This window comes from Nylanderia fulva, unplaced genomic scaffold, assembly GCF_048542155.1.
Source record: "Nylanderia fulva isolate GAGA-0341 unplaced genomic scaffold, ASM4854215v1 Scaffold25, whole genome shotgun sequence".
NCBI classification, from domain to species: Eukaryota; Metazoa; Arthropoda; class Insecta; order Hymenoptera; family Formicidae; genus Nylanderia; species Nylanderia fulva.
In genome coordinates, this window is record NW_028190314.1 from 1,563,520 (window position 1) to 1,585,388 (window position 21,869).

General features: G+C 34.1%; 1 protein-coding gene across 2 annotated transcripts in view; it reads right to left on the minus strand.

Moving 5' to 3' along the window:
- The window catches only part of Pkc53E (Protein C kinase 53E), a 64,890-nt gene that overhangs the window by 11,942 nt on the left and 31,079 nt on the right, over positions 1 to 21,869 (minus strand). The window contains exons 4-5 of one of the 2 annotated variants that reach the window (XM_029316010.2): positions 10,223 to 10,331; positions 3,178 to 3,306 (exon numbers count right to left, since the gene is read on the minus strand). In XM_029316010.2, the coding sequence (XP_029171843.1) occupies positions 3,178 to 3,306; positions 10,223 to 10,331 (238 nt within the window). Of the gene's footprint in view, positions 1 to 3,177; positions 3,307 to 10,222; positions 10,332 to 16,213; positions 16,326 to 21,869 lie in introns of both variants that reach the window. The other variant, XM_029316009.2, reaches the window with a different exon arrangement.

The window sequence follows — 21,869 nt, forward strand, 5'->3', positions numbered from 1 at the left end:
TAGCATGATGATAATATTGTCGGATATTGCATCCGCGGATATTTATCTTTAATTTTAACACGTTTATTTATATTCACACTTACATTATAATATACAAGGTGGTAATCATCTTGAAACAAAAGCATGTACTATTCATTAGCAACAAATATATCATCGCAGCGAATGACATACGAATTTGATGTTTGTTTTCAGATGCCAAATAAATCATAGTTTTATCCGAGCAAAGTGTTTTCACGTTAAATAATTTTTTTTCTCAAAATTTAATAAAGTGCGCGTCGCGTGCAACTAATGTCGCGAGTGCAAAATGCCGCGCAATTGTTCCATTATGTATAATTAGCGCAAGCGCAATCGTAATTAATTTGTTTTTACGCGAGTGCTAAAGAAACAACAAAAAAGACGAGAAAAGTAACACAAGCCCGGGAAAGCATCGTGCAACAGCGGAGCGACTGTAAACAATTTTCAACTTACTTAACACACAATTTATTACTTGTAAAATTAATTGCTCGTAAATTTAATTTATTTCTACAATCGATACAATTTATAAAATTTGCCACTTTGAGGTCAATATGTATCAACAACTCTTCTGATGTGCATTCGGGGTGTGAATGTTAAATTATTATTTACTTTAATTTCGAGATAATAAGATCCATATAATATCAGATGCAAAAATTAAAGAATTGTGTATAGATTTTTATAAATGGTTATTTAAAAAGGTGAAAGAAATATGATAGATAATTATAACTTTCATAGATAGATTGCCTCGAAAATGAATTTAAAAATCTGGTATATAAATATTTAATCTTGAAATATAACTGTAGAAATTTAATCTTGAAATCTAACTGTTCCTCGATTTATTGTGCAAACATATACAAAGCTGGCAAGTTCATAAAATAAAGCTTATTATTATCAGTCTATTATTGGCTGTTTTGAAAATTTACTCAGGGATATTTTGGTATTTTACAAAATAGAATATTAATTACAAAGTAAATGAACCGTTTGAAACTTGTGCAAAATTAAAATTTGTAGATACATGTATGTAATAATATAAACCATCTACTATATATTATATTATACTTCACATAATGCACTATTTTTTAATCTTTTATTGTAATCTATCCATATTTCTGTAATCACTCTATATTTATCTATATTTAACTTGAAAATAATGAAATAACATAAGATCCAATAATTCACATAATGCACTATTTTTTAATCTTTTATTGTAATCTATCCATATTTCTGTAATCACTCTATATTTATCTATATTTAACTTGAAAATAATGAAATAACATAAGATCCAATAATATGTTCAGTTATAGTTATAGTATGAAGCTAAACAGAGATTAAAATGTAAAAATTTTTTTTTAAAGCTAAAACACGCACATTATCCCTCTTTTTTAATTAAATATTTTTTAATTAAAAATATAATATTGAAAATTGTCGCTCATTATTAACAGTCGCTTTTTAATTACCGAGTTAATTAGTAACGTCTGCATAAGAGTAAAAATTTTAAGATATCTCTGATGCAAAATAATTCGCGAGGGCGACAAGTACCTATAATAATGCATTACAATTCAGACACGTGCAATCTAACATAATATTGGATGCGGTTAAGACAAGTTAAGCCGAGGCCACTCGGAGCAGCATCGGCTCCGATAAACCGATTTGACGAGAATCATGGAAAATTTAATGCACTCCAGTCGTGGTGAATTTAGAGGGTGTCGGTGAGAATATACATATATATATAATTAATATATATATATATATATATATATATATATATATATATATATATATATATATAAGAGCGAGCGTCACCGGCTGCGAATAATTGCGCTCTTAAGTTGTAATGATATTCAGATCCATTACGTCCTTACGGTAATAACGTCTTATAGTATATCTACAGATATCATACACGATTATAAATTATATGACCGATAAGAACTCTGACGTCATTGCATTGTTACACTATCCTTATTCGAATCGACCTCGATGGACCTCGAAAGCAAGGATAACGATGACATTGTCTCGTTTTATTAAAAATTGCAGAATAAACGAAGAAAAGAGAAGCATAGAAAAAGCTTCCTAATTCATTTTAACGAGCGAGTGACATCTGTAAGCCCAGCTGATAAAAGATCATTAACGAACTATAATGTTACTATCGTCATTTTATATAATGATCATTTCTTTTCTCTCTTTTTTTAGCTTTAATTTAAACGCTCGTTAGAAAAATTCGTTGAATTTCGGGCCACTCGTTTGCTGCAATCGACAAATCAATCCTAGTTAATCGATTTGTTCACAACGGTTTCTCATTGAGAAGGAAATAAACGATGCTTTTCCGTCGTTCGCGAAACGAAAATCACATCACAATCATTGCAGATTTAACAGCATTCCGACAAGTGCTCGTAGTGTAAAATTTAAATCGGGAATTTTTCCGTGGCATGATCAAACTGTTCAAAAAAATTAATTGAAATAAAAACCTTTCATTTTGTGATATTAAAATGCGAACACTATGAGAATGGTTATTTTTCAATATTATTTAACTGACATAAAAAAAAATGCAAAAAACAGATTAAATATTTTTAATTATTAAACGAGATTGTTATAAATCGATAAAAATGAGATTTTTATGTAGATCTTGTTTTTATGGCTAATATATTTTTTTAGATAATATATAATTTTAGATTTTTTCATCTAAAATCATAGAAACATATGTAAAACGTTCTCTTCTTCTCGCGTTCCCAAAAGGAAAAAATATGTCTTATATATTGTCATAAAATACTGTTATAAATTGTTATAAATAATCGCTGAAATAATATTCCACCAGTAAATCGTGTAATATTATGCAATAATGGGGTATACGAGATAACTCTCTTAGGATATAATACTTCACTTCAACTAACAATCTGAGAGAACGAGAAACTGAATACTTCGTTAGCAATGACTGCACAAAATAAAATATAAGTTAAAAATATAAAGTTGTGGTAGCTTTCTGCGCGCCAAGCATACAACATAATAACACAAAATACACAGATTGATTTGTGAGATTATAAAATATCAAGAAAAACTTTCACGAACGTAAATTCCGAGATATAGAAGCGCATAAAAAAAAAGACGCACTATCGGAATAACAAAATGTCGGAATAAATCAGTATAAATCGATGATATTGAACTTACCCTCTATGCTGAGCTTGCTACCGGAACACGTGATGTGCAGGTGTATACGACCACGTCTTTCGGTGTGATCGCATCCGCATAAATTCGGCACGCTCTCCTCGCACCTCTTGTGTACGTTCATGTCGCATGCTATATTACATCGATTTATCGATTATATCATCATCGATTACGATTCATTTTTTTTTCTCTTTATCGTGGCTAGATCAAACCCCCTTCCGCTACGTAATTCATTTCAAACAAAACCACAGCTGTCGTTCGCGTCTCGAAATGGGGAGGCTCATTCGCCGTTCTTAAATATTTGGAAATCAGCATTCGATGTTTTAAAACTTAAATTTGATTCTCGAATGTGCAGCTGCAGCCACGCACATACATATGTACGCGTAGGAGACTAACTGACTCGGGAATATAAATGAGACATTTATTTCATAAGTAGTCTGTCTTGAAAATATATGCTTCAGACGTAATCAAATATGTGTGAAAAATCTTATGTTAAATAAGCTAATATTTTTTAAAAAATTAAACAAAATTCCACCATAAAATATAATTTCTTCTTCGTCGCAATGAAAAATGTAACGATTAGCATATTTCTATATATATTATTTTATATTTAAAATATCATATTTCAAGATGCTTTACTATATTTGCATCGCTTTTAAAAAAATTTGCTTGCATTACTACGCAGAAACTGAATACTGCCGGAAAATTTGCGTTTCGAAATATGAAAAGAATATTCGCTCTTTTTTTTTGTGCTGATAAAAATGTAATACTATATAAACGTTGCAAGAGAAAACTAACGTGAAATGGCAAATGAATGGGATCGCGGAGCGAATCGAATTTAAAACTAGCAGCCCGAAGCATGAGATGAAACAGTACGAGAATAACTGCTTCTTGTTGATCTAGAGAGAGCTAATGGAGCAAAAATTGGCGCAATTCATGCAAAGTCTGAACCGAGTGAATAAATGTGCCTTTAAAAATGAGAAATTTGCTCTCCAATTTTATTTAATTATTAAGTAATTCGGCAGTAAAATAAAAAATCATTTAACGCGTATTGTACTTTACAAAATAAAAAAAAAAGATAAAAGAAAAATGATTATTACGGCAAAACCACATGGGATCTCGTTTGTTGTGATTACGTGCATTCCCACGCGTACATATGTCAAAATCTTTTCTGGTGCACGTGAACATATGTAATAATAATGAAAGGTTCAACACACAAATGGTAAACAGTGACGTGTGTGATTGTGTACAAATACATGTCGACAGAAAGCTAAATTGCGAGTAACACGAATGATAATCACGCAAGTGATCAACATCACAGTGTGCAATCAGGGATTTCGCATGTCCGTTAAAGGATGGGATATTATACGATTACTTGTAAATTCACGCGCTGATAAGTGAGCGCTATAAATCTACGGGCGTAATAGATATAAAGTTGATGTGCATGCATGACAAATATTGCTTGTGTGTATATACATATGTACAGTGAATTCTCGTGCGTCGGTGTGTATAATCTATATACATACATATGTACAGTAAAATTCGTACTTATATGTATATAAAAGAGACTCATTAAATCTCAACGTAATCTTTAGAGCATTAAGTACTTGAAGCATTAAACCACATATAAAAATTGTTCAACAATAAATAAACCGTTTACGCAATTAAATGAAACTTCATTGTTCGCTTAAGCGTATTTTATCTTTTCATCAAAGTTTTAATTCAAGATTCAATTATATATATATATATATATATCAAAGTACTTTGGAAGAAATTAAAAGTTATATGTAACTGAATTAAAAATTATAATCTCTTTAGAAAAATTTCTTTGAAAAATAACTCGATCAGAAAGTTGTCTTTAAAATTAAGATTGTCAAAAAAATTTCTTTGGAATATAGAGAGAAATACATTTTATTAATAAATTCAATTCAATCCAATTAGATATTATTCTAACAAGAATTTCACTGTATATGTAGCAACAGAAAATCGTATATAAATATATATATATACAAAATTAATAAACATTATTATATAATTATAATGTTTTAATTAATTCCTCATCAGAGGGAAAATGTAATGCGTTAAATCGTATAATATATGTATATATATATATAAAATCTATACACATGTACAATACACTGATGGGGGTAGGGATGCATATGATGGCGCATCGGGGGATGTTCAACACCCGACGAGATAGATACCGACTCGGGGTTAGAATGCGCCGGTGTGAATAAGCGGCGGGTGAATAGGCGAAGAATGGAGAACGGTATATTAAAATACATTTCTGCTCGCGCGCTTTGTCGTCAAACATAGGTAGTCGAGATGGTCGTCCGTCACGACAGAGAGAACGAAGAGGGTAGAGCGAGATGCAACAACAATACAGTACAGTTGTGATAACACAATTAAAAATGTATCAAGGCCGAAAGTAGAGTGTATACCTACGTAAGATAGCAGTGTCACGATGCTAATATTCCGTATTACTTCTTGGTTGGAGAACGCGTTATTATTATATGTATGTACGTATCTCGGTTCATTCGCAGGGTGTCCAGCAAACTCGATGAAAAAAAATTCCCTGATGACTTTTTCCGATTCTCCAAGACCAGAAGTTAATTTTTTCCTTGATTTTTTAGTATTATTTTTTCTAAATATATATAATTTGCATATATCTGTATGATAAATCAATTCAATGTTAAATCATGAAGTCTTTGAGGTATTTTTGTCAACAATGAAAAGGTTCGGAAGTTCAAACAAAAATTTAAATCAATTATACAATCTGCGTTATGTACGATAATCGAAACAAACATATTATTATAAACTATTTAAATAATCACCTCTTTTACTTATATTATATCAAATATTTTTTACTTTTGTCTCTATCAAACGCATTGAAATAAAATCACACGACGATGAAAATATAAATGAACGAACACGCTGTAGATGAATCGATTTTTAACACAGAAAATTAGCGTACTGGGAGTCAAGGAAAAGTTTATATTTATTTAATAAATAATTTCAAATTATTGAGACAAATGTAGAATAATGTGAAAAAATCCAGGTTAATAGTATAAAATTTCCTTGACAATTCCAGATTTATAAAATTCCCTGATAATGCCCGGGTTTCCAGATTTCCCTGACTGCTAGACACCCTGATTCGAATCGATATGTTAATCGATCGGTTCCTCTTACAGTTCAGCGATCGTACGGGTAATGTTTTATGTTAGACGATCTAGTGTTCTCTCTATTTTTTTTTTTATAAATTCAGAACCAACGCGGATAATAATCTCGTTTCGTCACCGATGTTCAATACACATTTTTGTGCCACTCTTACCGCAAAAATTCACACGTCAAAAAGATTATCGTCAATGCACGGATTTTCTGTGTCAATTGACGTGTCAATCTCGTCGTCCGGAAACTTTTCCACGGGATTCGCGAAAGAAGAGAGACGGTGGTGAGATGTAACGCTCTGAATGTGGTGGATCTCCGGATCGGGGAAGGCGAGGAATGCTTCTTTCGGGTGCAACAGGGGGATGATTACGCGATCTAAATCCCGTGTAAAACCCGCAAGGACGTCGGAACGCAAAAAGTGAACTACACTCGAGTCAAGGATCTGGTTTTCAGAATGAGATCTTTTGCGGATATCCAAAGCTACGATGGAGATTACGATAGGATTTCATGACTTTTTTTTTAGAACGTTCTCGAATTTAAATCAACTTGAATCAATGTCTCTCATTATTTCGATTAATGCTGAAAGCAGCTCAATTTTAGCAGACTCGGATTTCTGCGCCGTAGAAATTCGTGGAAATGATCTCTATATATGCTTATTCGCGCTAATTGGTGTATTCGTAACGGAGAAAATTAAATCCACCGAAATCGCATCTATTTCAATTCCTGATTGGAAAAATCCGAATTGAAAATGTTTCCGAGTCGTAAAATATTACATTCATTTTTTTATTATTACAAATATTTATTAAAACTTATATATAGATAAAAATATTTTATATTTGTGAATATAGCAAATTGGTTTTTTTTTAATAAATTGAAGCCATAGAGCTTTTCTAGCTAAAACCGAATCCTGTTAATAAAGAGTTAAAAATCTCAATAATTCTAATAAAGTTTTCAAATAAACAGACAGTTTGATAAAATATATATTTTAATTACATCGTTTTTTGATTAAAATCTATTAATTCTTTTTCATATATATGAATGTATAGAGAAATATATATATATATTATAATGTATTTTTCTATAATACTATAAAAGCAACTTCCGTCTCTTTGTCAACCCTTGAATGGCTTCTGTTAACGAAGTTAATGATACAGAAATGACTGACAATATTCGTTAGGCTTCCGTGTTCATAATCCATAATTAAATATTTATATATAATTAAATCGCTTCAATAAATTATACTTTATATATATATATATATATATATATATATATATATCAGAGTTTTCCGTTTGTTATACAAACACTTTTATGTCAAATTATCATCAAACATTTCGATATTTATACCCGTATAAATTTGCTTGAGTAAATTCACTTTGTTTAAAAAGTCATGAAATCACAATTTCTAAATAGTTTATTTAACAATTTTATCCATGGGCAAACGCGACAAACTGACTATGTAAAAGAAACACGCCGTTTTCTAGTCGAAAAACTTGATGATACCAGCGTTATCGCCTCGAGGCACTATATAAATATCATATTCGTTCTAGCACGTAAACGCGAAAGTGAAAAACATTGAGAAAGTATAGAGAGCGATTCGAGTGACACTATCATGTATAACCGATGATTATCCTGAGAGGAACTTCGCTTCTTGAACTCTCCAAAGAAAATAAAATTATATACATATATATAAAATATTTTGATACATAATTGCGTAATATTTTATAATATTTTTTAAACCAAAAATATACAAATTTAATGAAGCGAGATAAATGCAAATTTGGAAACAATAACTCGAATTGATTATTATGACAAAAAAAATGCATTTTCGTTTATTTTCTACGTCTTACAACAATTTTTATCAAGAGCAAGAGATCGAAGAGCTTATGACATCGTACGATTTTTCACGAATTTTTTCAAATTTAGAGCACTAGATCCATTTTGCATAACTTTGCTCCTCCCAGGAGTCGGTGACCCGGTTGTGGGTTCGCAAGCTCATGTAAAATCTGCGCTTCGAGGCGCCCGTCCGCTCCGATGTTCGGACAAAACGCTTGGTGAAGCAAAATATCCTCGGACACAATTCTGAATCTACTTGAAACAGATGCGCGCGCGACTACTGGAGATACTAGAGTTTCGAGTCACCTGATCTGTGCATTTCCGAGAGGTACTCCCGGGGATTTCACGACGAAGAAAAGCCATGGAACATTTGTTATTCCTAAGGTCGATACCGCCCCATCTGGATTCAACCCAACATCTATTTCTGTCCGATATAGCCCGATGCTAACATTTAACCAATTCCCTTGACGAGTTTTCGTAATCAAATTGGTCGCACCTCTAATAAAAAATGTAGAATACATTTCTTCTTATCAAATATTTAGTAAATTTGTAGTCATTCGGGTACTGTTTGAAAAATATATTAAGTGTCGATGAATAATCTATTTTCAAAATGTCTTTGCTTCTTTCGAGAAATCATGTTCGACAAAAATCGAAAAAAATAAAATAAAATAAATTAAATATCTTTACAAAGTCTCCTAATTTATTTTCATATCACTATTTTAAATAAATGAATCTAAGTTATATTGCATTATAAAAGAGTTTAAAAGTACTTTAATTAATTTATTTAATTAATAATTTTTAATTATTAGTAATTTCAAATTAGTAAACTTCGTATCTCTTAGTTTTCAAATACATTACAAATAAAACAATTCATAAACATTTATGCTAATAATATGTGACATAATTAAATTAAATCTTAAATTTAAAATTAAATTTTAAAAGACTGCTATAAATTAAAAAATTATTTATTAAATAAATCTTAAACCTTTAAATGTTTACGCTAATTAAGTCCAGTATTGCAGGAAATAAAAAATATCTACTTTTTTAACTGTGCCTTAAATTAGCCGCGATAACTTTAAAGCGATTTAATGCACCGTGAGATAGAAACAACAAAGAACTTAATTGCCTAGTACTTTTGTATATCGGATGCTCACGAGTGCGCGCGGCCTCGTAATCTGAAAAGCCCGTAACTGGGTCTCCGAATAAGCGCGCGAAACGGGCGCAACGATGAAGCGCGATATCGATATGTTAGCTATTAATAGCGATATAACGAATTACCTGTTAGTACTCTCGATGGATTTTCGATATTCTTTTTTATCGGTATATTTTCTCGCTTTGCTCTTGTAATAATAACACATAATATCATTCATTAAAATGCTTCAACGAAACCGTAACACGATTCGTTTTTCTACCGCAATATTATCAATAACAGAATCTGCTTTTACTGTTTTATTCGTGAATTATGCACGGTTCAAAAAAATTCAAGAGCAAAGATAATTATTCGTTGGAATTTTTATGACGTTAAATGCAGTTCTGGAATTTTAGCAGATTACAATTTTGAAGAATTTAAAATCAAATTTGTAAAGTATTTGTATGCTATTTTAACATGCTTTATTATATATGTATTAAGGCTACAACGTATGGAAAGTTCAATTTTCTCTCTTAAGGAATAATCATTTTCTTTCCTTGATTAAAAAAATTTTTTTATCTATTATATGAGCTAATTATAGCATTTGGATTATGTCAACGAAAGAATCGCCGGGGTCTAATATTCCGTAATCAAATTCGATGTCCGAAAATTTGACATCGGCTGTCAAATCGATCATATTACCGGGACAGAGGCATTCAATCGACCTAGATGGGAAACGCATTCCTGTGGAACCACGAAGGTGATTGGTGGTGGTGGTGGTGGTGGTGATAATGATAGGTCGGGATTGATGTGCTGAGATATATCTGAGACCGTTTGATGGATTTGGCGACGTGTCATTGATACGCGCAACACGCGAGCTTGACTTTTTTCTTATTGTTAGCTTTCTAACTCTACCTGAACACTTGAGTCCCTGATGGGCGATACCGTGAAGCATCGAGCCGCAGTGGTCGCAGAAGGTCGGCGTCAGGTACGTGAACACGTCCCATTTGTGCTTTTGGCTCGCCTGGGAACAAGAAATAGAGAGCCGGAAAAGCCCGGTCCTTCATTTGCAGTCTGATCTCATCGTATGAGAAGATCGAGACGGACGGTGACGTCGATCGATACCCCAAAAGGAAGGGGAATTCAGTTTCAGGAGGAAAAAGCATTAAGCCCTCATTCTGTAGCTCCCTTTTCTATTACTTTTTTTCCCATTTTCTTTTTGCACCAACCCAAAAGCTAAAGTGAGGCAGAAAGCAACAAGGGAAAGTATATAGGTGCACGTGGACCACGTGATGATGAACGTAAAAACAAGGTGGCGCACACAATCACGATGAAACGTCGTTGATGAGAGTGTGTCGCACAGGTGCAACTTGAACTCCTTTTATAGAGTCTGTTTCGTTGTGAGTATATCGATATAAATGTCGATATGTCCTATATCTAGATATGTTTGCGCAAAGTTTCTAACCAGGAACATAAAGTAATTTTTGTTGTGTTTTTTGCGAGCTAAGATTTGCTAACTTTCAACGAATCAAAGGAGAACTTTCGCTTTATTGCGAAATCAGAAACAAATTGTTAATTGATGACATAAAATAAATTTCTGTGTCTTGTGTTGTAGTCAGAAAGTATTTTTTAAATTGATTTGCAATTCTAAATAATTACTAAAATAATTACTATGACATGGCAATCTCTCATAAATAAAGCATAAAATTAACTTCACATACGGCCTCAGAGAATGTTTTACAATCGTATCCTCGAATGTGTTAAGATTGAGAATACTCTTGAAAATAATTCTATCTTCTAAATTGAATATTTCGTGGATGCAAGTCATATCAATCCACCTTTCCGATGCACAAAAAAGTGCAGATTTGGCAAAGTGCACGAGGAAAAGAAATTCAAGACAGAATAACACACACTGGCACACAAAAATTCCTCAGAGACTAAGTCTTGAAAGGTTGCGTTGCAGTTTGAGATCGGCGCGCGACGGTCGATTGGAAATTTACGGTCGTTATTATGAATATTTTTCTTTACATAAAAGACTATAAAAATCTGTTTCACGAGACTTAAACGTGGGCAGAGTATCATCAGTTATTATCGAGTCGAGTATCGTCAATAGTGGCGTTATTCTTAGATCCCGATGTAGAAAAAGCTTTCACTCAAAGTGCTCAAAAGAACGTCAGCGGAAAAATGCAGTGTCAACTCTACGCGAATATTTATTAATGATAAAATCTATAAAATTTTGATCAAATTCCACCTACGATTTCATCATGTCACGCAATATAAAACTACAAAAGACAAGAGAGCGAAAAAAAAAAGAGAGAGATGAAAAGTCTCTTTCAAAATGATTTTTATTATCGAGAATTATTATTGCGCATCGTTTTTCACAATTCCCAAGAAATAATTCCCAAAATAATGAATACCTAACAACACCTTGAATAAATTTTTTGCTTCCTTGCAAAAAGAGGCAAAAAATTTAAATATAAATTACCCTTGGATTCCAGAATACATGAAGCGACAAGTAATTTCATAACCGCCCTTATAAAGTGAAAATGGTGTGAATAGAAATACCATCGAAGACACAAGAATTCTTGTAAGCTGTCGAACTAAATTCCTCGAAGTAATGCCTACGAGATTTAATTGAATAGCACCTGTTCGAAGGTATTTTGTAGCGGAGAATCTCTCCCTTTTTCGCGTAAAGAATCTTTGCGCAACGCCAGGCTTTTCTTCCGGACTCAACCATCTAATTAATTTTCACGCCAGTCTTTTACCCTTCTCCTTCTCCCACGCCAGCTCGTCTTCGCAAAGAGAACCTCCTCTCCCTTTATCACTATTTCCCGCGTAAAAGAGACTAGACCTTTGTCACGGTTCTACGAGTGCATCTGACGCGAATATCACCTAGACGCATCTGCGTATCTTCGTTATAGCTTTACCTTCCATCCTTTCTGCACCCTCCGGTTAGCGAATCCTGGTCATAGTCGGGCTCGAAAATGAAATCACGGACGCGAAAAGCGTGAAAGCCCTAGATGGATTTTATATAGTATAGTCTGTATTATCTTTGTCATTGTGTTGTAACGTGATAAAATCGGATACTCTATAGAACGGAGCATTTCTCTACGAAATCAGTGTGAAATAAAGAGAACAGCGGAGATGATGATAACGGATGAGTGGATTTTAAAATTATAGAAACCGCAGAATTGGTTCAAGTAGTACGGTGTAATAGCGAACGTACACGCTATAACTGTTTTCTAACTTCATTAGGAAGTTTGCGCTCTTTAATCGAGCACCTCACCCGCTTAAAGTTGCATGAATAATGCATTTCCAAATTTCTGACAGACAAAATTCTATGTATAATATCAAAAATAATGAAATTTTCTCGACTAATAAATTCTCTCGCGCAAATTATATTTTTATTAAATATTTCATCTTCACACCTACATGTATGTAAAATTATTATACTCATTTTTATATTTATAATTATTTAGATTATTTATTGTACAAGTTTGATAAAAATGTGACAGACATCAGTTCATTTATTCCAATAATAAAATAAATTTATTAAATAAATTTGGTATCAAAATCATTTCAAAATTGATGTAAAATTTTGATCGGCCAATTATAGGGAGGATTAATATCGAGATTTTCGCGACAGAAATGATTATCAGGAATCCAATTCACGAACACGAGCACTTTTAACGATCTCTAAACCCCAAGTGGAAAATAGCAAAAATATAGAACGTGAGCGCGCTTTACGAGAAACTTACAAGAAAGCCTTTGTTCTTATCTCTCGAAAATAACAATAAGAGCGACAATACATGTGGAAAGTTGCTAAGATGTCGTTGGGACTCTAGCCAGCCAGAAATGAAGAAATTAAACGGTACAATAACGCGCGCGAGATACATATTGGTACTGTGCCAATATTTATATTTCCGGCCTGTTTCCTTTCTTTTCCTTCCGTTTCTTTTTTTCGACGAGAAAGAACGGATGATTAAACCGACGTTGAACGATCGAACGCGCAAACTCGTATCGTCACGCTTATATGCTAATCGGATCTAATCGGCCCATCGCGAAATGCACTCCTTCAAGCGCGCGCGTCTCTTGACGGCCAAGTTAACTGTGTCGCTTTTATCGTTACATCGATAGCGTGTAAAATTGCGGCTCGCGTGCCGCTGATCATTGCGAAAAGATTAGCGGAACGCGATGTCTTTACTCGACACGATGAAGAAATGATAAACGTACTCGAGAAGTATACAAAAGCGACTCGTGCGAGATAATCTGTAGAGGAGAAACTAGAAATATACATAAAAGCGCATTACAAATTCGTTCTGGATACTTAATATTTGAGCTATTTGCTTTTCTATGTTACGTAATTTTTTTCTCGTCGTTCTCAAATCTAAAAGAGAGACGGTAGATTTTCGATGTTTTAAAAAATGAATTGTTTAATGATGAATTAAAATTGAGAAGTTATGCGCACGCGCATATCAATATATCTTTAGGACGAAAGGAAAATATTGCAAGATTTTTCGCTAGAATGATAAATTGAATTCGTGAATGATAGATCGTTCTTTCGAGGGAATATACGACGCTGAACATACGTTTTCCTGTTACGAACGACCGATCGCAAATATCGTGACCGAACAGCTGATAAATTACTATAATAAAGAAATCGATGATTCATCGGATTGAATTAAAGCGAACGCATTAAAGGGATATACAAGAAATGTCACAAACTGCCAGGAAACAAAGACCTTTCGAGGAATATGAACAAAAAATGTGTGAAATTGTGAAAACACACGTGAAACGACTCTTGGAACAAACGGATACTTACACACAAAAAGAGAAAAGAGATAGACAGTCGATAAAAATGGAGGATCACGCGTCAATGATCCGTAGAAAATACATCGAAGAATTACATCGAGAAAATCACATCGAGAATCACATCGAACAAATACAGCGAAAAAATGCACGACTTTTGTGCGGTTGAAGTGCAACGGTAGAAACTTGTGATAACAGTGAAAAATATACACGGTCGTAAAAAAAATCCATCAATCTCAAAAGTCTACACGCGCCTAAGAAAAGCACAGAAAAGCAAAGTAAAAATCTCAAAATATTTCAAATATATTTTCAATAATGCTTATGTAATTATTTATGTAACAAATATAATTTAAAAATATTTCATTATCGTATTATATATATATATATATATATATATATATATATATATAGTAAAATATATTATATTTAATATAAAATATTATATATATAATACTCTTGTAGATAATTCGTAAACTCTGAATTCTGGTTGCCTTCTTTTTTAGGCATGTGTAGAACTTTCTATCGTCCAACACATATATACGTTACACATACACACACGCACACACATACACACAGATCATGAACAAATCACACAACAACTGCACAGACATATTATTTACAAACGTTAACTTGATTGGCATATAATGCCGATATAACGAGAAAGTCTGATCGAACATTTTTTTCGGTGCCATAACTGTACAAGGATTATTTACAGCTTCGTTGAGGGTGTGAGGGAGGGATGGGAATCGACTTGATAAAGAAAAAAATATAACTCATGTTCAGTGACGTTGTATCAGCGACTACATATGTGCTCTCGATATGTAGATCGGCTCGTGGACTAATTGTCAAAGCAAACTGATTTTTCTTTTTTTTTTATATATATATTTTTTTCCTGTGTCGTCCAGAACAATCGATGTTACCGGTCTAAATACTCAAAGGCGCGAGTTCATCCAATTATCGACAAAAAGCATTCTTTTGAAACGCCAATTTTTTGAACCGAGCACAATCGTCTCGAGTAAGTAATCCGAATATTAAACTAAAATGTATTAAAAGTGTAAAGAAGTCTTTTATACTGTATGAGCGATCTATCTGAAAGAGGCAACGAAAAAGGGATACGTAAAAGAGCTATTAAAATTGTTAAAATGTACACCCCTTATATAAAGAACAAAGAGAGAGCGAGAGAGAGAGAGCAAAAGTGAAAGAACGGGAACAAAATAAATGAATTATGAACAAAATTTAAAACTCGGCCAAAAATGTCCTTCTATATATCTTTCGCTTGTCTATACTTTTGTTTTCGCCAGAAAAGTTTGAACATTCGTTTGCGAGCTCCTCCCTTCCATATATCTCTCTCCTCGCCCTTTCTTGTCGCAGGGACGGTGTATCGTTATATGCACAAGGAAATTAACAATCCACACATGATACACACAAAAACACACACGCGCACACCTACGCAGCCACGTGTGAATTTGCGTCTCCACTGACAGAAAGAGAAACGCAGTTAATACGCACAAAAGCCCCGGTCGGCAGTGTGCAGAGCATCGGGATGCATAATCCACGCCGAAGGATATATATCGCGTATGCATAATTAAAAGCTCCGCTAATCGCATTAGCAGATACGTCAGAACGCGCGCGGATAAGGAAGACGATCATCCACTGTCGCGTTCATCTGCGATCATTGTTAACGCGATTAATCGGAATTGCAATCTCCGTGCCACGACGTCGGACGAGAATGCTTTGGTAGAATTACTCTTTAGCGCTATAGAATATTACAACGAGTGTTATTTACAGACAGGAGAGAAAAATAGAGAGAAAGAAAGAGAGAGATAGACCAATATACAGGAGCACAATACGAAGACAAAGCAACACCACGCTGGGCCAAGAAAAAAGAGAATGAAAAAGAAAAACGTGTAACGAGTGTACTGTCTGTACATCGTGTAAACGTATAAATATTTTATATATATATATATGTATGTGTCTATACAGTGTATATATATTTCATCCCGCATAGACTTGTGTAAGTGGAGTGCGTGTTGCTTGACCATGAACTGTGTATTATTGTATGGCTTGACTTTTTCTTTTTCGTTCATCATATGATACCTTGGCACTTCATGCCCTGGTGGATGACACCATAGAGAAGACTACCGCAGTGGTCACAGAAGGTGGGGCTGTTGTAGGTGTGTTGCTTGAAATGGTGCTTCGTCCGCGTGTCCTGCGTTATTACACCATTACACCGTGCACACACGCGCAGACTCTCTGGTCTGGATGATAATGATGGTGATGCGGAAAAGGGTGGAAGATGTGTAGCCGGTTGGTATAGGGAGGATTCATCGGCTAGAAATCGCTGGATTTCCCGTTTGAGCTAGACGCGATTTTTTGCTCGAGCAAACATTTAAATCAAATCAAAAACCTAAAATGGTATAACGAACAAAAAATTTACGAAATCGGTAATTTATTAAATTTACCGTACATTAATCTGCCCGATAAAATGGAGAACTCCAGTCTAATTGTCTGAAAGATTAATCTTTATCCGTTTCGCGAATCTCTCTGAAAAGATGAAAACGTTTTTTTGAGAAAATTCTTTAGCGGAAATATTTTTTCTATCTTTATTTTGTTTTAACTTTAGTTATAGCTCTTGAATATTATAGATTTTTAATGAGTAATGCAAGACACAATATATTTAAAAATAAACTGAACTCTTTCAAATTTTTATATAATGTATAGATAAATAACTTCATAAACAATATGAATAAAAGCGATATTAGAAAGAAATAATTTATTTACTATCTGTAAATTGTACGTTTTAATTGTAAACGTAACATTCAATTTTTAATTTAAAGAAAATTATGCTCATAATGGCACACAAAATGTCAAAATATATTCATATGTATTTTACAAATTTGTGTTAATTTATAGATGATAAAATAAAATATTATCGGAAAACACATTAATGCGACGATGAATATAATTTTAAAATTTTTTGAAGAGCGATCAAATTAAATCGAATATTTTCAGAAAAGAATAAAAGTTAAGCATCGTTTCAAACTTACACAAGCGTACTTATCGTTACGAGAATATTTAATCCGATTAGAATAAGAAATTTCCTTCGGGATCGAAAGATTAAGTGTCGAAGGAATTTCTTTATTCAACTTTATTGAAATAACCTATAACTTAATTCTAAAGCAGCGTTCTTCAAATTTGAAAACGTAATATTCATCAATTAAATATCTTTCGAAATATCCATCAATCTCTCTCAAATATTGAAAATTTTCCATTGAAAAAAAAAAATTTTTTTAACTTAGTTTTTTTTTCGTGAAATAAAATATACTTCACTATCTTGAAAATGTTGTAACGTGTGCCATGTTTAAAGATTTAGGTCCGATTTTTCCAACTTCTTGGTAAGTTTTACTCGACAAGTAGCATATTTTCATCTCTTTTTTAAGATAAGTTCTAAAAAAAAGAGACGAAGATATGCTATCTGTCGGGTAAAAGTTACCAAGAGATGAAACAACCGACCCTTAATGATTAAACCTGTTTCTCTCTCTGACAATCTCTCACAAGTTATTATCGCAAGAACGAGGTCGAAACTGTCGCGCTCGAAATTGAGATTGAAATAAAGACCGACAGTGTTCTTCAAAGTTGCGAAAAGCAAGCTGTGAATCGCGGTGGCGAGTCTCGAATCCAAAACAGGATCAAAACAGCAGAGTGCCGGCCATTGTTCCGGCAACTTTCCGAAACCACTGACAGCTGCAGCTGCTTCTGCTGCGGCTCCTTCCGCGTACAACGTTCGAGAGAAAACCGAACAGCCCCTAGGAAGTTTCGCGGTTCCTGCGCGAGTCCGCGCATTAAGCTTTCCGGTGTTTCCCATCACCTCGGAAGCGACAAGTTCGGCTGGTGCGAAAACTCGATTAATCCGATCCTCGGCAGCTCGTTACATTCGTAATCATTTTCGTAATTACGCGGCTGGTCCGACTATTACAAACATCACCACGTTCTTAGTTAGTCGCCGAAGAACACCGAGAAGCAGTAGTAAACAACGTCGTCAACAGCGATACAGTTACGATGTTTGTACTGTAATCATTTTACGGTAGAGATGTAGCTTCTCTCGTTTAATTATAGAGAAATTAGGACACGATCGCATAATCGTTTGTTTCCGATTTTCCCTCTTTTTTTTTTTTTTTTTTTTTTTCTAATCAATAAAAATAATAAGCGAGAAAATAAGTTGTAGCATTTCGAAATGATATTTAACTGCTGATAAATGTATTATCGTTTTTATATAATTTCGATATATTATTCTCTCTATTATCAATAATGCGAAAATAGTTTATTCGATAAAGTTTATAAATAGAAAACTGCTTCCTATAGAAGCCTGCTTTTGTAAGCTATATTCTTATTGGACATCGACGATAAGCATATGGATTCTTTCGCTTCATCCGAAAATTAAATTTCTGAACTCTCTACAGTCCCGCAACGACGACTCATGAAAAATTCAAATCTCTCCCTTAAACAGAAAATTCAATTCTGAAAGGTTCAAATATGTGCATCATCGGATATTCGCAAAGTAATATCGTGGGTCGCGAAACGTTGACGCGTCAACGCTGTCCAATGAAGTTCAAGCTTATATATATGTGTAATAAATTATACAAGAATACTACGTAATATGTAGATTTTATGTTTCCGCGTTCGTCAACTGTGCGACTTCCTGCTAGGATGGAAAAGAAAAAAAGAAACTACCTGTGCTCGCTCGTGCGCGATTTTTTTTCTCTTTTTGTCGCAGCCCGCGTCCAACAATGAAAAGCCATTATGCGCTTTACGGGGAAATCCACGATCGCCGATATTCGCGCGGATCAATAGGCGTGGAAAGGATTACCTTTGAAGCGCAGAAGCACGTAGGAAAGGTGGGACGAGGAATCAGCGTTCAGGATCAAAGGAAAACAGCGAGGACTCTCGATTAGTTGATCGGAAATTCCCGGAGATAAGTAAAATCTTTTTTCGAAGCGGAAAAACGTTCACAGCTCGAATGTCGAAGTCTCCTTTGTAACATCTCCCTTCAAAATTTCACGTTTGTTCGGCGAGAAATGCAACACCTTGGGATACCATTCAATTTCCTAGTCTCTAGCCTTATGGAGGTCTCGACTTGCGGATATTGTTTTAACAAACAGTTCTCGTTCCTTCTCTAACATTAACATTTCTTATTTTTTTAAACTAATACTCTGAAAGTGGAAAGATAAAATAACCACAGAAATGTTAAATTTTGAATTCGCAAGATTTGGCAATTTTGGAATTGAAAACATATTTTTGATCGTGATGAAGTTTCATTGATTTATCTCAAATCATTGAACGATACAGAAAGGAAGCGACTGTGTTTTTATGCGGAAATTGCTTCGAGCCGGAAACGCTTTGCCTCCCAGGGAAATACATCAGGAGACAATATCCCGATGTATTTGATCGGCCAATCGCTTCGGTGATCGTCGTTCGGATGTGATTACAAGCGTGGTTAAACGAAGCGCAAAAGGACGCGGTGGTGGTTTTAGGCCGATCGGTGGTGAGCGTTGTGCGAGACAAATGTGATAGAAAAACGTACAGCTTTTAGCCCTCAGGTACAGATGTACCTTCCCATTCCCTCTTTTTTACCCCAAGCCAAGGATCTCTTCTTGTTTCATTATCTCTCTATCTCTCGACATTCCGATCTCCTTTAACGCGACTACCGTCAGCTAAGAGATAAAAAGAAAGAATACCGAGTTATCCGGTGTTGTGTCGTGATAAATTTCACTCTCCTTACGAGAAATTTTATACTCTTCGTGTTTCTCTCGATGGTAGAAGAAACAACTAGGAGGCATAAAAAATTCCGCGCTTTAGTGCTTCGTTTTATTCATCTTGACGCTAAAATTCTTATCCAAGAATAACAACTTGTTAGCAAACTACTTTTTCTTTTATTAACAATTGAAGAAATGTTAGGAACTTTATTTAAACGTGCCGACAATAAATGAAATATTACAAAAAGAGAAGAAAATTATATAATTTTTATTTAAAGCTGTAGGAAATCTTCAATTTTAAATATTAATTCAGTTTATTATGTTTACTAATTCATTGTGATTTATTAACTCCATCAATAAAATATTGGAGTCTAAAAGAGATATGTATTGTATATATCACAACAAGATAACTTTATCAAATATATATTCCAAGTAACTTGTCAAATATATCATTACAATTCCGAGGATGGGACTACTCTTCCTCTTCATAATTTTACGGCTCTATTAATCTCCCCTCATTCTCATATTAATAGCTTTAAATAAGAATGCTACAGGTTCGTAAGGGAACAAAGCTCTTTGGTGTTCTTATAAATGATGATGTAAAGACGCGAGGCCGAGTAATTGCTCTTCGTGATTTTATAGCCTAATTAATCTGCTTCTGTCAGGCTAAGTGGAGGCTATCTCCTCTTACGGGCAGATTGACCGAACTATATCACTAACGCGCACTACGTATGCGTTATTATTATCCATTTATACAAGGTGACGGCGCCGCGCGATTTATCGCAGCCTTCGAAAATGACCTCGATATTGATTATACGACGGCGTGCCGTCGCAGCATCCCCAACCCTTTAGCGCCTTGCGCGACGACAGGACAGTGGACGACACGTCTCACACGCGTTTAGCGCCGTCCGTGCGGCAGCCAATTAGCGCACGCTCGGCTGAACGCAACGCTTGTGAAACCACCGTCACGTACCGTACTTATTTCATTCTCTACATTTATGGAATTTAACGCTCTTTTTGCGGCTCAAACCCATGTAATGAACATTTCGCTGTAATGTATACTCGCATCTTTTTCCCTCTTTCGTTTGACTGCGGTTCAAAATTGTTATATAAATAGAATTTAAGCATGTTATTCACTTTATCTACGTTTCTCGTAGTTCGTGAATTTTTAATTAGAAGGTTAATTAAGAGGTTTGTAATGGTCGAAATTAAAAAATAAAAATTTTAAATATGTGTGTGAATTGAATGTTTAGTTTTTTTTTAAATAATTTTTTTTCTTTTTTACATTTTTCGCCAAAAATTATTATATCTTTATATTATAACTTCGTAGAAATTTTATTAAATCCATCTCGCGAGAAGAATTAGTGCTTATATTAATGACAAATTACGGCAGAGATAATTAAATAATCTCGCTTCAGTTGCAATTTTCGTGGCATTCGGAAATGATGATAAACGACTTGATTTTTACGCGTAAATTATAATAAATTTTACAAAGGTATTATCGGGTTGCTATTCGATTCCTGGACCATTTACAAGAAAACTTTGACGTGCCGACATCTCACGCAGAAATATCGTACATCATCATCTATCACAGAGTCCACCAACGAGCTTTAGTGACATCTTTTTATTAAAATGACATATTAATATTTGATATATCGCGGTAGACGTTTCCCTCTTGTTTACGAAACATCCTAAATTTTTTGAGAATCAAAGAGCCGTGATGAGCAATGTGTCTACTCAAAGCACGAGGCTTTAATAGCTAACGTGTCAAACAGTTATTTGACTCTTCTGGCCAGCTTGACCAGCCCTCAAGCTACTCTCGGTGACCTATTTCTGCTATAAAGAGACTTTTGTTATACTTCTGACCCAGCCTCGGAACGTTTGTTAATGCAGGAGCGTAGCATACATCTTGATTAAAATAACTTTCGCAAGAGATAAATTAGCATTGTATCAGAAAATTGTAAATTAGTACATAAAATACGAAAAGCACAAAAGAAGAA